Source organism: Apis mellifera, linkage group LG2, assembly GCF_003254395.2.
Source record: "Apis mellifera strain DH4 linkage group LG2, Amel_HAv3.1, whole genome shotgun sequence".
NCBI classification, from domain to species: domain Eukaryota; kingdom Metazoa; phylum Arthropoda; class Insecta; order Hymenoptera; family Apidae; genus Apis; species Apis mellifera.
In genome coordinates this window covers 1,044,523-1,060,670 of record NC_037639.1, presented here as the reverse complement: position 1 = coordinate 1,060,670, position 16,148 = coordinate 1,044,523, and the positions used below count along the sequence as shown (strand labels likewise).

Here is a 16,148-nt window from a genome sequence, read left to right as displayed (position 1 = left end):
GATACAAAATAAAATTGTTTCATGCTTCGTTTCATCTAATACAAATTTCAATTTAATATATAAATCTCAATCAATATTTTTCTATTTAATTTTTGTATTTAGCTTATAGTTTCTTTTGATCTTTGATATCAATCTTTCAAAATGTTTCCATGAATATATTAATCATATCTGTATATTATTTGATGTTATATAATATTTAATAATAAAAGTTGTATAATGTTTAATAATAAAAGTATTATTAATAAAGATGTAAATAATTTTGTTTTATAGAATATAACATATAATGATATGATCATAATTGATAATATATTTTTATTATATTTTATAAATTTGAAACTTTATAAAAATCCATTTACATTTTTATATTTTATAACTCTTTAAAAAACATCAGAATTCTTATTTATAAGTATTTAAATTTTATTACTTCATCTTGAAGCTACTATTTTAATATTATATAATAAATAATATATTTAATATATTATTATATATATTCGTGGGATATCTTTAAACACAAAAGTTAAAATAAAAATATGTTGGTTAATGCTTATTTATTACATGCAATTTGCATTGAAATTTCCATTAAATAGAAAACAAAAATAAAATGAATTTATTTCTGTTAAATCACTATTATTTGCTTCATCTAATAGATTCTTTTTATAATGTAATAAAACGATATTTTTATATTAACTTTTAAGCTTTTTTTTAATATCTAGAATACCTTCAAAAATATCCTGTGAATATATTAACATTCAATATATGTATACGTTCAAAATATACTATTTTATTTTTTTCATTAGTCATTCTAGTTTTCAAATCATTGGAGAAAATTGGAGGATTAAAAAATAATATAAAAGGTGAATTAAAAAATAATATAATATTATTGCATTCAAATTTTCTAATTTATCTTATTTACATAATTATAAATAATTAAATTTAATACATTTTACTACATATTTCATCAAAATTATCCATATTTTAATGAAAAATTCGCAACATATTAAAATGATTTCTTAAAAATTCAGTATCTTGCATATAGAACAGATACATACGAAGCAGAAGCTTTTAACATCTAAAAATTTATATTAATTGTAATTATATAAAAAATAAGAAATAAATTAAAAATATATATATAAAAATGATAAAAAATAGAATACTCTTAATTTATTATATTATTATTTATTCGATAATAAATTTAATTCTCTTACGTTAGCAAATGCCTCTAGAGAAAGACAGATAAATTTTCCCGCTGTAAGCGTTAATTGTTTTTGTGATCGTAAAATTATCATTAACATAATACGAACATCTCGAGGTTTTAAGTTGTACCAAAGAAAATTATATACAGCTTTATTAATATTTTCACTCTAAAAAAAAAGATATCAATAAAATATTATATTTTTTATTATTTTATTTTACATACTTATATATTTTTCACCTTAGAAGTAATATATTCTCCAGTATAACACAGAATAAATGCTTCGCAATTAACAGCAATGTAATAGGGAAGACATTTCATTATTAATACAATTGTTTGTTCCGTATGCAAAGACTGTTATAAGTAAAAAAAATGAATCAGTTTCTATTTTATTTCTATTTTATTATAATTGTCTATTAAATATAATAATTTTTGAATACTCACGACTGTTAGAACGAAACTTATAAAGCAAATTACCAACATATTTGATACAAATTGACATAGAGATATATAAGTAAAGATTGTTTCAATATTTTTTGAAAGTTGTATAATTTTTTGATGTCTAACAATAATATCCTTTATTGTATCTTGCGATTCTCTTTTCTTGTAACTATGAAAAGTTAAGTTTTGACAAAATAAGTCAATTTGACTACCAACATATAGTATCTAAAAGAAGCAAATTTTCCAAATGAAAAATATCTAAGTATTAAAAATATTATATTTTACGAATGTATTTATATATGTAATAAGAATTCGTAAAAATAAATTATTTATCCATTTAAAATTTTTAGCTAACTATAAGTGATTTACATATATATATCTTAATTCTGTATAATAATTCTTATTATATTTATTTTTTGTTTTTATATTTAATATTTTTTTATTTAATATCAAATTATACTTCTTTATCAAAATTTATTAACAAATATTTGACAATTAAAAATGAAATAAAAATATAAAATATAAATATAAAAATATAAAATATTATATCAAAGTATCTTTATAGACAATTTTTTAATATATAGAAAAAATAAATAAAGTTTTTATTATGTATATATACCAATAAATCATCAATGTACTATTCTTAAAGTTTTATATTTATTTACAAAAACAGCAAACTTAAATAAGATATTCTTAAATGTAATAATATTTTATTACATAATTATTTTTATTTGTTCATATTTATTCGTTTCATACCTTTATATTAATTTATAAATTAAATAATATCTAAATATTAATTATATTAATTTTTTATTGATAGTGAAATTACAAATATTTTTTTAAATTTTTTAATTTTTAAAAGTTTAAAAAGCTTTATATTTATTTTATATGTAATTTGCAAATTTCTAATTTCATTTTTCATTATTTTTATAAATAGCTTAAATCCAGAAATGTAATTATGTAATAATGTAAATATTAGTTAGTTTAAATCCAGAAATGTAATTATGTAATAATATAAATATTAGTTAATTTAAAAATTAAAAATATTTGTAATTGATATTTTATAACTGGAATTAACTTCTTTTTTAGGTGTATCAAAAATCTTAAAAGATGTTTTTTCAAATTAAAAAGAAAAATAAAAAATAAGAGTTTTATTTTTATTTAAACATTTAAAAAATTTTAAAAAGTTATAATAGTATGTTTAAAAAAAACAATAAAAGATTTATTATCATCTAATTATGAAATATTTTAAAAGCAATTATTAATATAAAATGTTTTGACATACAATATGTCATGAAATTTAAATTAAAAAAAGAAAGTAGTTTTTAACATTCTTAAAAATTCCATTAAATATTTAAATAATTAATTATTGTTAAATATTGTCAAATAAACATTTAAATATCTAAATAATTAAATACAATATTAAATTTTACTAATAACTTCTTCAAAACATACAAGATCAAAAAAAATTACTTACTAATGCTGCAATTAATGCTATTGATGTAGCTGCACCATAAACTATAAATGATTCAAATATAAATTGTGTAATCAGAATAATTTCATAACGTGGAGAAATTGTGGCTATAAACGGAAATTCCATTCTAACTAAAAACTTCCCTTGATCTTCATCAAATATTACTAAAGCAACTCCTGAATATAGAAAAAATGTAATCGCGAAATAACTGATTAAGAAATTTGAAATACGGGAAGATAACATGGATTTATCCATTATTATTCGTTTATTTTCAGTAGCAGAATGTTTATTATTATTCAAATCTTCCTTCATAGACATCAGAATTTCATAAAATGTTCTGTTCAAAAATAATATTTTCTTTAAAATGAATATAAAAAACATTTTCTAAAAATTCAATTTTATTAAATATTATATTGCCATATTTATATCTTAAAAATAATTTTTATATATTTATATATATATATATATATATAAATTGAAAATAATGCTAAATCAGCAAAATTTTTTTAATTTTATAAAAAAAATAAAATAGATTGAATTTATATTAATTTTTTCGATATTAAATTCTAAAAAGGATAAATATAAATAAGTATATATAATATGTATATAATATACAAATAATTCAAATATATGAAATAAAAACTGATTTAATTTAATTTTATAAAAAAAAATATTACATTAACATTTCAGGAATAAAATATTATATTTTAAAAAAAAATATTTTAGAGATACGCATTTCCGATTTAATCTGTACAGAAATATAAATAAAATGATGATTGAAAATTAATTTTCATAAAATTTATTTTTTCGCAAAAAAAAAAGATTTAATTTAATGATGATTATCACGCGCGCGCGCGCGTGTGTGTGTGTATATATGTAGAATATAATATTATATTTTAAAAAAGGAAGTAACAAAAAAAAAATAAAAAAAATTTAATTTGACTATAATTGACTATAATTTGAGTATAAATTGACTATTGTAATATAATTTTTAATGTAAATGTAATAATATTGTAACATAATTTCAATAATATTTAAAATATTTTCATTCTAATTCTTTATTTAATAATAAAAAAAATTATATTATAAATAACAATATGACATAGAAAATGATATCTTACCGTTTGTGAAACCAAATAACAATTAATTTGATGAAAACAAGTGTATTTGATAAAGTAAGACTTAATCCATCTAATAGGTCAATTAAACCTAATTTAATATGAGTAATACAATACCAATATTGAAATACTAAAAATGTTGGCAATATTATTATCCAAGTAATAATTTTCAATTTTGGATACGGAGAATCTGGCCAAATACCAAATATACGTAAACTATATTCCAATGGACGATTGATCATAATTTTTGAAATTATCGATAAAATTTTCAATTTTTATTCAAATAATTGAGATAAAATGTTAATATTGCTGTAATTATAATAATATATAAATGTGTTACGAAAAACACCAAAATAGTTTTTTATTTAATATTAATATAATAATAATAATATTCAATATGTATTTAATTCTATCTTAATTTTTAAAAATATTTCTTATAAATTTTAATGCTGAATTTGTATCTACAAATAATTTTTTCCCAGAATACATAGTTTTTAAAAGAATCAATTTAAAAAAATAATATTTTAACCTTGAACTTTTTTATATTTTTACAGTAATAATTATAAATAATTAGAGAATTATTAGATCATAAACATTTATATATATTCGCCAAACATTTATATATATAAATCCAATATTCGTCACATTTTTTTGATAAAAAAATATTTGTTCAAAAATTTCTTATTGCTTGGTTCATTTTTTATCATTGCAGCTTTTCAATAAAAATAAATTTCAGTTTATATTTTTATTTATTCATTTACCTCTTTCAATATTATTTTTTTTTTATTATTTCTTAAAAAAAAAAAATTTTTTATATTCATTTGTTTTCCAAAAATAAATATAAAGATTTCATTTGAATGTAGAAGCAATATAGTTTAACAAAACATATAATAATAATAATATTTAATAATAGTTGCTTTGATTTTCCATTATGCTAAATGGCACAAGAAACATCATTATCACCACTGTGTATTTTATTTCGTTTCAATATTAAAACAATTTTTTGATCAAATTTGATACGCTTTTCTTGATAAAAAAAAAGTCTATCACATGATTAAATTTTTTTCTTAATTTTTTAAATAATTTGAAAAATATCAGATAAATAAAATGTTTTAGACATCTTTGATCGTTATTTAAATATATTTAAATGTTTATTGTTTGATTATTATTTAATTACTTAAATATATTCTTATTTCTATAATAGTTAACAAAATTAATTTATGTTAAGAAAATAATTATTATTATAAAAACGTAAAATACTAATATCCAATAATAGAAAAATTACAACATTATTTTAAAATGATTTTTCAAAAATTGTTGATTTTAAAAAATGATTTACAAATTTAAATTCATCAAATTTTTATAAGAAATATTTTCGAAGATTAAAAAATCGAAAAGAAAATTAAAATTTGTTACAATATAATTACAAAGTGAAAATTCTTTTTTTGTCGCTTTGATTAATTATTTTTGTTTTAATTATAAATATCAAAAAATATTAAATTATTTCTCAAATAATATCATAATAATCATAATTCAAATAAAATATATCTTGGGCATAGACGAATCTCTTTAACGTAGTTGCACAGTCGAATGCTCATTGTGTACTAAACTCTTCTTAATGTAGTTATCGATCAAATGAAATTACTAGAGTGTTATTACACAAATAATCCTAAGATAGACAAAGTAAAGATAAAATGACTTATTACCAATAATTGATTTGCTTTAAAAAAGAAGAATAATTTTTTTTTATAATTGTAGCAATATAGCAGGATACAATCTTATTTCACAATATCTTTAATTTCAGTTTTATTTCTAACTATTTATTCCTAACTATATATTAATTGCATATCGAATGTAAACGATTATATTATATAATATATAAATTATTTTTAATCAAAGTTATACATATATAAATAACTATAAAAATTAAGAAAATATTTAATAGAATTTCATAACATATAAGCAATAACATTGGTATTAATATTAATATATATATCAAAAGATTTAAAATTTTATCATTTTTTATGGATTAAAAAAATTATTTTATGAAAAAATCAATCGATAAATATATCTACTTGTTTTTAATATTATTGTGTTTAATATTATGTTCTTTAATATTTAATATTATATTATATAAAAATTAATTTTTACAATAATCATAATATAACATTAAATGTTTAAAACTAAATATATATAAATACTTTCATTTGTTTAATTATTTAAATTAAAATAATAATTATATTTTAAAATAAAAAAAAATACTAAAATGTTTTAAATTTCGTGAGATGCATAATAATATAATAATGTATATTTTAAAAGTATACAGAAATTCCGATAAAGAATAGATTGAAGATTCAAGAATTGATAATCAAATTTAATTATTTTCTAGTAGTAAATATTGCAACTATAAAAATAGAAAGACATATTAATTGAAAATATTACAATTACTTATATTACATATACATTATATACATACAAGATTTAATAATTTAATTCGCGAAATCATTATACTAAAATTATTGTATAAATTATTATTAAAATTTGAATCATTTTCAAAGTATTTAGAATAGTGTTTTATCTATCTTTCAATTTTGGAAATAATTTTTTGAAATATCTTGAATCTTCAAAATTATCACTATATTATCTTGATATCATTATTTAAATATTTTTATATATTTTTTATTTTTAGGAATAAAAACAAATCTAGAATAAAAAAAATTAGAAGCTAACTAATAATTAGAATGTAACGTGGATGAATTTTCTGAAATAATATATTGATATATATAAAAAAATGTCAAAAATTAACATGTTATCAGTAAATATTTCAAAATAGATTTATAATAAAATAAATTATATAGCTCTTTATTTAAGCTGTATTTATTTAAATCAATTTTCAACTTAAAAGTTTTTATAGCATTTTTTTTATAATTTATTTCGTTCTTCAAATTGTTTTATTTTAATTATTTTCTAACCACTTTCAATTTGATATTTGACAATGCTATTTAAAGGAAAAAACGATTATAAGTTATGCTTTTATTTTTTGGATAATATATATTATATTGAACATTTAACATAAACTAATATGGCTTTTTATTATATTTTTAAATTGTTAACTCGGTTATAATATATATAACTATAATGAATAAATTTTGAAATCGTTAAAAATAAAAATTTTCATTTTTGAATTTGTTTTTAAATAAAAAAAATATAAAAATTATTTAATTTTTTATTCAAATTCAATTAAATTCATTTTCTTAATGCATTCTCTGTCAGATAAAATTATTTGATTTCATTTTCATCTATTTATCTATTTTTTAATTCTGATCTGTCACGCTTTGAAACACTGAAAGCTTGTTTTACATTACAGACGGCATGTAATGTAAATCAAGAAATCGCATATTTTCATTACAATATTTCTAAATGTTGACTATTTTATTTTGATAAATGAAAAATTAGAAAATTTAACTTAAAATTATTGTTTTATTTTATTCATATTATAAGTTTTTAAATATCACAATAAATGTTATTGTTCGGTGTGATACATTTCGAAACATGGGACTACACATAAGCCAACATTGCATTGTTTACAATAATATCTAGTACTACGTCTTTTGTTATCCATTGAACACACAATACATCTTCTCATTGGATTTTGCCTTTTTGTTTTATCACTACTGTACAGCGCTGGAAAATGTCTTTCCTTAAAACGCATAAGATATGCTGATGGAGTATCAGAGTTGTATTTTCGCGATTCCGAGTATTGCTTTAAAAGTTCTGTTATTAACGCTAAATAATAATCAGACATTGATATATTCTTTTTCGTATTAAATTTATATAAACAATACGCATTCCATATTGAAATATCTAGTAAATGAAAAAAGAATTTCTTGTACCATTTCAGTGTTTTTCTTGTGCATGAAATCGTACTAATGATTCGACTCGAATACCAGTTATAGATACCAGTTACGAATAATTGATGGCCTTTTCCTAAATAAGGTTGCATCAATGTTGCAACAATATTGCCAGCTTTACCCAATTTTGCAGAAAATGCTTGCATCTCGGATGTTGAGCCGGTGTAAACAATTACATCTAAAACGTATCCCGTTGAACAATCGCACAATACAAATGATTTTATCCCAAACCTGTTTCTCTTCGATGGTATATAATGTTTGAAAAATAATCGTCCCTTAAAAAGTAACAGACTCTCGTCAATGCATAAATTCCTGAATGGAGAAAATGATTTTTTAAATATTTCACGCAGTTTATCAAAAAGACCCCGAATTTTTGCTAGTCGATCTTTTGACCTTTCAGATTTTTTGTCGCTAAAGTAAAGCATCTTTATTGTATAATATTGTATATCTATCTCGCGACATATATTTGTTAAATATATCGGTTTTAAGCACATCATGAGTAGTCCAATACTCTTTTATAGATAATTTTTTCATACGCGACATTGTAAGCGTTAACGCAAAAAAAGTAAACATTTCATTTATGGTTGTATCGGACCAATTTTTCAACGAAGAAGAAATGTTATTTGATGATAAGTGTCGATAGTAACTATTTGTGGTATTTACAATATCTCCTACTAAATTCTCCGAAAAAAATATTTGGAAATAATCCAAAACATTAAATGTGTCTTTAATATTTTCTGCCTTAATTCCACAATCTTCATCAATAAACGTGTGTATGTGTGGATTCAAGTTTGCACGCGACCACGTATTTAGTTCTTTGTTTTTTGCAGTTAATTCTTCTACTTCTGAATCCGACGACAGAATTATTGCTCTCTTTCTTTTTGACTTAACATTTATGCGTCTAAAAACGATACTGTCTTCACTTGATGATGTATCAGAATTCATTATAGGTCTAAGAATGATAAAAATTAAGATATAAAATAAAAAATAAAAATCTCGAAAATATGTATATTATATTATATTATTACCCATGAATTAAAAGCGCTTTTATTTATTTCTTTAAAATATAAAAAGAATTAAATATAATAACTCCTATTTTACACATATAAAAACGTCACAGAACCGTGTTGAGCGATGGACTGAGCGAAACTAAAATTATGCGAACGAATACTCCCCAACTGCAAAGATAAGATAAAATTCCTGGCTGTCGACTATAGTCGACGCTCGGTTGTATGGGGTCATCTGTGGCCGTCGACTATAGTCGACGCTCGTACCAAAGTAGTTAATGTAAACATTATAATCTATTAATTAAATCTTATTACATGTGTATATGTGAACTTTTTTCATCATTTTGATATCTAGAATTTATCTTCCAAAGATATTTAATATTTTTATAAATATTCTGTGTAAATAAATATATGGCAAAAAAATCATCTTAAAAATAAATAAATTTTAAAAGTTTATTGTATTTTATAAATATATATTTATAAAATATATATATATATATATATATATATATATATATATATATATTGCATCATATACATGTTTGAATAGTCAAAACAAATAAATCATTTTTATATACAATTGAAATAATAAATCAAACTTTTGAAATTTATTAATCTCGCATCTTTTTTCCTGCAAAAAAAGAATCTGATTATAGGATTAAGTAAAAATACTAGTATGCAAACATTCTTGTATATTCTTATCAATATATTAAATACGAAAATTGATATTATGACAATATATCAATAGCAATAATTTAATAAACATTTAGTAATAAATTTTCAAATAGTTTTATGATCTTTTTAAAGAATTTCTTAATAATTTTGAATAATTTCAAGAAAAATATTTTTTACTTTTTTTTTATATTAAGATTTATATTATAAATTGATTATTAATTATTTTTTTACATTCATTTTTTTATTAAAGAAATCGTTAAAAAATAAAAAAAAATATTAATCAAAAACATATAAAAAATCTTTGTCGCAATTATTAAATATTATAAGTTTTGATAATTACTGTCTTCAATTATATGGATTTTAAAAATATCATATACATTAATTTCCAATAATATCATTCTTGTTTAAACACAATATATTTGAACACAAATAAAATTTAATAAAAATTGAAAAATTAATAATTTATATAACAATAATTTGATAAAAATATTTAAAGAAATTATTTCAAATTATTTATTTTAAACTGAATTTCCAATAAAATATTATATTGTAGAAAAAAATATCATTATTGCATATTTATAATTACAAACATTTTTTAAAAATATAAACTATAAAAATATTTATCCACATTATATATAAATTTATACAAAAATTTCTTAGATTTTTTTTTTAAAATTTACAAAAAATTTTATCAAATCATTTTAAAATATTTAATTTTTACATTCCGTTGTAAGCTGGACCACCCCCACCTTCTGGTACAACCCAATTGATATTTTGGCTTGGATCCTTAATATCACAAGTTTTGCAATGAATACAATTCTGAGCATTAATTTGTAATCTTTCTCCTTCTCCAGATTCTAATGGTACAAATTCATATACACCTAAAATTTATTTATATTATTGTATATTATTATTATATATTTTTATATTACACAACAAAACATATTTATCAAAATATATTTTATATATTTTATTTTAAAAATATTTATTGTGAATCTATCTTCATAAATCAAAAATTATTAATATATTTATAATCTATATTTAATATAAATTTTTGCTATAATTTTTGTAATAAATAAAAAATTGATAAATAAATTATTCTAAACTTCCATTAATAATAATAATAACATATAACTACAAATTAATAAATATAAAATTTAACAAATAATTATAGAGATTAAAATAAATATAAAAGTTTCTTTGAAATTTTTTTTTAAATTATCTATAAATAATTTAATTGTGCACTAAATATAATAAAATAGAAAACATGACAAAAATATGACAAAATAAAGTTATGTATATATTAAATATTTATGACTTTAATAAATATTTCTGCATTTATTAATTAATTTTATCAATGTTTATTTAATATATAATCTTTAAAATTATATCTTAAATTTTCTATCTATATATTATACAGAAAATTCCAAATATTAATACATACATATATTATACATATATGTTAATATATAAATACTTTTGTTTTCTTTTGTAAATTTTTGTAAATTGAAAATTCATATTAAATTTTTTCTTTATATATATTTTCCAATATTTCTTATAAATATTCATTTATATATTTATATATTTATACATTTCATTTATATATTTATATTTATATTAATATTATATATATAAATAAAATAGAGTATTGAAAAATTTACAACATTGAATTTCTTTAAATAATTTTTCAATAATAATTTTTATATTATTTTCAATTCTAATTCATATAAGATTTTCAATGAGTATTATGAATTATTGAATTATATAAAATATTATTTTTTATTTATGACAAATAATTTTTTTAAACAATTATTCTTAAATACAAATATTGGTATTTCTTTTTTATAACAGTAGCAACAAAATTTTTATTTTAAATTACTTAAAAACAATTCATTAGTTTTTCATATAAAAATTATATGATGTAAAACTTATTTAATTAATAATTTGATTTATTGTCAAAAGTTACCTTCTTTAATTATAATAATTTTTTCACTTTATATGTAAATAAATTAATATATTAAAATATATTACAAAATATGCTAGCTTGTTAAATCAAACATTTTGTAATCTAATGTTTTTACGAAAATATAAAATATAAAAAAATATTAATAAAATTTTTTTAATGAAAAAATGATATAAATTGAATTATTTTTGTTTTTAAATATTATAATAATCTTGTTCATATATTTTTTGATACTTCTTGATTTCATATAAAATATGGTAATTGATTCAAATTATTATATTAAAAAAATTAATTTAATATTAAATAGTCAAATATTTTTTTTATATTAATTGTTAATAAATAATTATTAATAATTCTCTATAACTTTTTTTCATTGAAAAAATCTTTCTAATATTTTATTTTATAATTTAATATTGAATGTGAATTGAAAAAATATTGTATTTTACAATCACATAATTATTAAAATTTTTATTAATATTTATTATCTTATTCTTTTTAATCTAAGATTCCAATCGCGACAATAAATTTTTAAATATTATCATAAAATTTATTCATAGATATTTTCTCATAAATATAAAAAATTTTATGAAATAATTAAAATAAATTACATAAATTAAATAAAAATTTTTCTAAAAAACTAAAATTTTGATTGCTGTATATAATATTGTATATAATATAATATCATATGAGAAATTTATTTAATATTACTATATAAGAGAAATAAATAATTTAAATTTAATCAAATAAATTTTAATAAAAATAATCTAAACATGAATATATTTATATAATATATTTATATATTTATATAATGAAATATTCATAACTTTCAACAGAAATATTTATTATATTATATTATATTATATTATATTATATTATATTATATTATATATGATTTTATATGATATAAAATATAATAATAATAATAATAAAATAAAATATATTTAATAGGATAAATAGATAGATAATAGGATAAATACTTACCAGCAGGACAAAATCGACCTTCTGGTCCAGCAAATATAGCTAAATTTTTTTTTACAGGTACAGTATCATCTGCTAAAGTAAGATGTGGAGGTTGATCAGCTTCATGATTTGTGCCAGTAAGTGCTACAGATGATAATAAATCAAAAGATATTTCATTATCCGGTTTTGGATATTCTATTGGAGTACATAAAGTTGCTGATTTTAATTTTGTATAGTCTGGACCTAAAAATTAATGCTAATATTAATTTTTACTTTTTGTTTAAATTTTTATTTTGTTATTTAATTACCTCCATGTGATAAAGTCCATGGCTCTTTTCCTCCAACTAACATTGAAAATCCAGAATATAATAAACCTCCATAGAGACCAAATTTTGTATGAAAACTTGGCCTTATATTTCTTACAGCTTTTAATTCTTTATAAATCCAACTATTCTGTATTTTTTCAGTATAAGTTTTTGGTTCTAAACCTTTTGTTGGTGAAGGATTATTTTCTGCATCAATTAGAGCTTCAATTATACTTTCTGCAGCAAGCATTCCACTCTTCATAGCATTATGTGTTCCTTTGATTTTAGGTACATTAAGAAATCCTGCTGTACAACCAATTAGACAACCACCAGGAAATTGAAGTTTAGGAAGAGATTGAAAACCTCCTTCTACCAAAGCTCTTGCACCATATGCAATTCTAAATAGAAAACAAAAATATAAAATTTAAATTTAAATATTTGTTGCTATAAATTAAATATTAAAATTAAAATTAGATATCCAGAATAATTCTTGTTATATTTTAAAGAATTTTAAAATTATATTTTAAAGAATTAAAGAATTCAATAAGAATTTTTTGGGGTATTTGATATAATTGAAATTTTTGTATTCATAAATTTTACCTTTTTCCTCCTTCAAGTACTGGCCTAATACTTGGATGTTGTTTAAATCTTTGAAATTCTTTAAATGGATGTAGATAAGGATTAGAATAATCCAAACCAATAACAAAACCAATAGCAATAAGAGGTGTATCTTCATTAAGGTAATATAAAAATGAACCACCATAAGTATCTTTTTTAAGTGGCCAACCAATAGTATGTTCAACAGTGCCAGGTTTATGTTTTTTTAGATCAATTTCCCATATCTAATAACATTCGTTTTTATTTTATATTTTTCAAACTATATTAAAATGCAAAAAAAATTTAATTTAATACAAATTACTTCTTTTAATCCTATAGCATAAGTTTGTGGTTCACAATCTTTTCTGAGATTTAATTTCTTTGAAATTTGTTTTGTAAGATGGCCATGACATCCTTCTGCAAAAATGGTACATTTTGCATGTAATTCCATTCCACGTTCAAAAGTATCTTTTGGTGATCCATCTTTAGCAATACCAACATCATTTGTAGCTATTCCTTTAACAGATCCATCTTCGTGATAAAGTACTTCTGCTGCAGCATATCCAGGATATATTTCTACACCCATAGCTTCAGCTTGTTCCCCAAGCCAAGTTACAACATGACCTAATCTGAAACAAAATAATTAAAAAAAAATATCTTGAAGACTATTTATAAGATTAGATAAGACTTATTATAAGATTAATTTTATTATATTAATTATTATGATTTTATTACATTAATATTTTATTTATAATTTATTACCTAACTATATAATTCCCATGATTATACATTGGCATTCCTTTTAAAATAGGTATTGATAGTCTATTTTTTTCAGTAAGAAATGCAAATTTATCTTCTGTGACAGGAGTATTTAATGGAGCACCTAATTCTTTCCAATTAGGAAATAATTCATTTAAAGCTATTGGATCTAAACAAGCTCCACTAAGGATATGACCACCAATAGTAGAAGCTTTTTCAACAACTGTAACTTTTAGATCTTTTCCATATTTTTCTGCTAATTTACGTGCTTGAATTGCAGCAGATAATCCTGCTGGACCACCTCCCACAATTAAAATATCAGTTTCATCTATATATCTTTCCATATTTACATCTATAAATTATTTAATATTTCAGTTTTATAATTCATTATTAATAACTCATTATTGATAAATAATTTATATTTAATTTCATATTTATAAATCACATCATCATATACCTTTCCATCTTTGATCTAATTCTCTTGGCACAATAGTATAATGAGTTGTAATTTTTGGAAATTTTTCTTGTGAATAAACTCTTTGAAATATCCATTGAAACTTCTGTACTATTAAAAAAATAAAAAATTAATAATATTAATAATTAATATATTTTGTTTAAAATTTTCAATTGAAAAATTCTTAAGTTATACTTATAATTATTATTAAGATTAATATTGAATAAAGATTAATATTAAGATTAATAATTTAAATATGATTAATATTGAATAATATACATATATATTTTAAATATTTATTAAAAATAGAATTGCTTAAAAATATATCATATATTTATATTATTTTCTTTATATTATATTATTTTATTTTTATTTTATTTTACATTTATTATTATATTCTTTTTCTTCCACGTGTAAAATGATAAATTATATTGATAAATTATATAATTATAAATAGATCAATATAACAAACGAATGTAATAATAAAAATTTAAAGAAAATCTGTCTGATTATCACAATATATTTCTACTTATATTTTTATATATATAATTAAAAAATTTATTGGAATATAAAAACATATAATTGATATATGATATAAAAATATATTTATACAAATCCATATATACACATAATATAAGTCTAAAGTTCATTACAATTAAATATAATATTAGATAACGGTATATATATTTTTAATGTTATTGTAATTATAATTATAATTAAATAATAATAAAATTAAATTAAATTTAACTAATTTTTGGAAAATTTAATAATAAAATATTTTTTATATAAGAACACAACCTATATATAACATATTTAATATAAAGAACTTTATGTTAAAGTTATGTTATACTTTTTATAAAATTTTATAATTGTAATTATATATTATAATTATATTTATCTTATTAAATTAAAAATATAAAAAATATATTAATAATTATTTCTGATTTTATAATTTAGAATTAATAAAATAATTATTATAGGAACTACAATAAATTATAACTCATAATAAAAATATATATATTTATTAAATATATATATATATATAAAATGTCAATGAATTTATTATAAAGATTTTTAAAAAATATTAAATAATTTTAATCATATATTGAATTAAATTAATATTATCGATAAACCTACAATTATTTAATATATTAATTTTCACTCGAGACATAATTACACATCACCACGGACGAACTGATAATACTATAGTGCGTTACTATTTAGTCACATTATATATGCTGTATTAACCATTGCCACGTCAAAATCGTCAAAACTAAAATTATCAATAAATC

At 18.6% G+C, this 16,148-nt stretch overlaps 3 protein-coding genes across 3 annotated transcripts; all 3 read right to left on the bottom strand.

Annotated features, from left to right (window-relative positions):
- Window positions 1–967: 967 nt before the first annotated feature.
- Window positions 968–4,502, bottom strand: LOC102654074 (odorant receptor 85b-like). Its single transcript, XM_006572121.2, has 6 exons — window positions 4,229–4,502; window positions 3,111–3,444; window positions 1,637–1,858; window positions 1,433–1,546; window positions 1,206–1,361; window positions 968–1,069 (listed from the first exon to the last, which is right to left on the bottom strand). The coding sequence occupies exons 1-6, from the start codon at window positions 4,465–4,467 to the stop codon at window positions 1,019–1,021; spliced, it is 1,116 nt and encodes a 371-aa protein (XP_006572184.2). The 5' UTR covers window positions 4,468–4,502; the 3' UTR covers window positions 968–1,018.
- Window positions 4,503–7,685: 3,183 nt separating this feature from the next.
- On the bottom strand, window positions 7,686–9,552 carry LOC100576623 (piggyBac transposable element-derived protein 4). Its single transcript, XM_006572117.3, has 2 exons — window positions 9,165–9,552; window positions 7,686–9,088 (listed from the first exon to the last, which is right to left on the bottom strand). Exon 2 carries the CDS (start codon window positions 8,631–8,633, stop codon window positions 7,749–7,751), a length of 885 nt encoding a protein of 294 aa, XP_006572180.1. The 5' UTR covers window positions 8,634–9,088; window positions 9,165–9,552; the 3' UTR covers window positions 7,686–7,748.
- A 790-nt stretch (window positions 9,553–10,342) lies between these two features.
- Window positions 10,343–16,148, bottom strand: LOC552343 (electron transfer flavoprotein-ubiquinone oxidoreductase, mitochondrial). The gene is made up of 8 exons (XM_624719.6): window positions 15,994–16,148; window positions 14,860–14,967; window positions 14,406–14,754; window positions 13,966–14,272; window positions 13,647–13,888; window positions 13,050–13,444; window positions 12,763–12,984; window positions 10,343–10,699 (listed from the first exon to the last, which is right to left on the bottom strand). The coding sequence occupies exons 1-8, from the start codon at window positions 16,025–16,027 to the stop codon at window positions 10,536–10,538; spliced, it is 1,821 nt and encodes a 606-aa protein (XP_624722.1). The 5' UTR covers window positions 16,028–16,148; the 3' UTR covers window positions 10,343–10,535.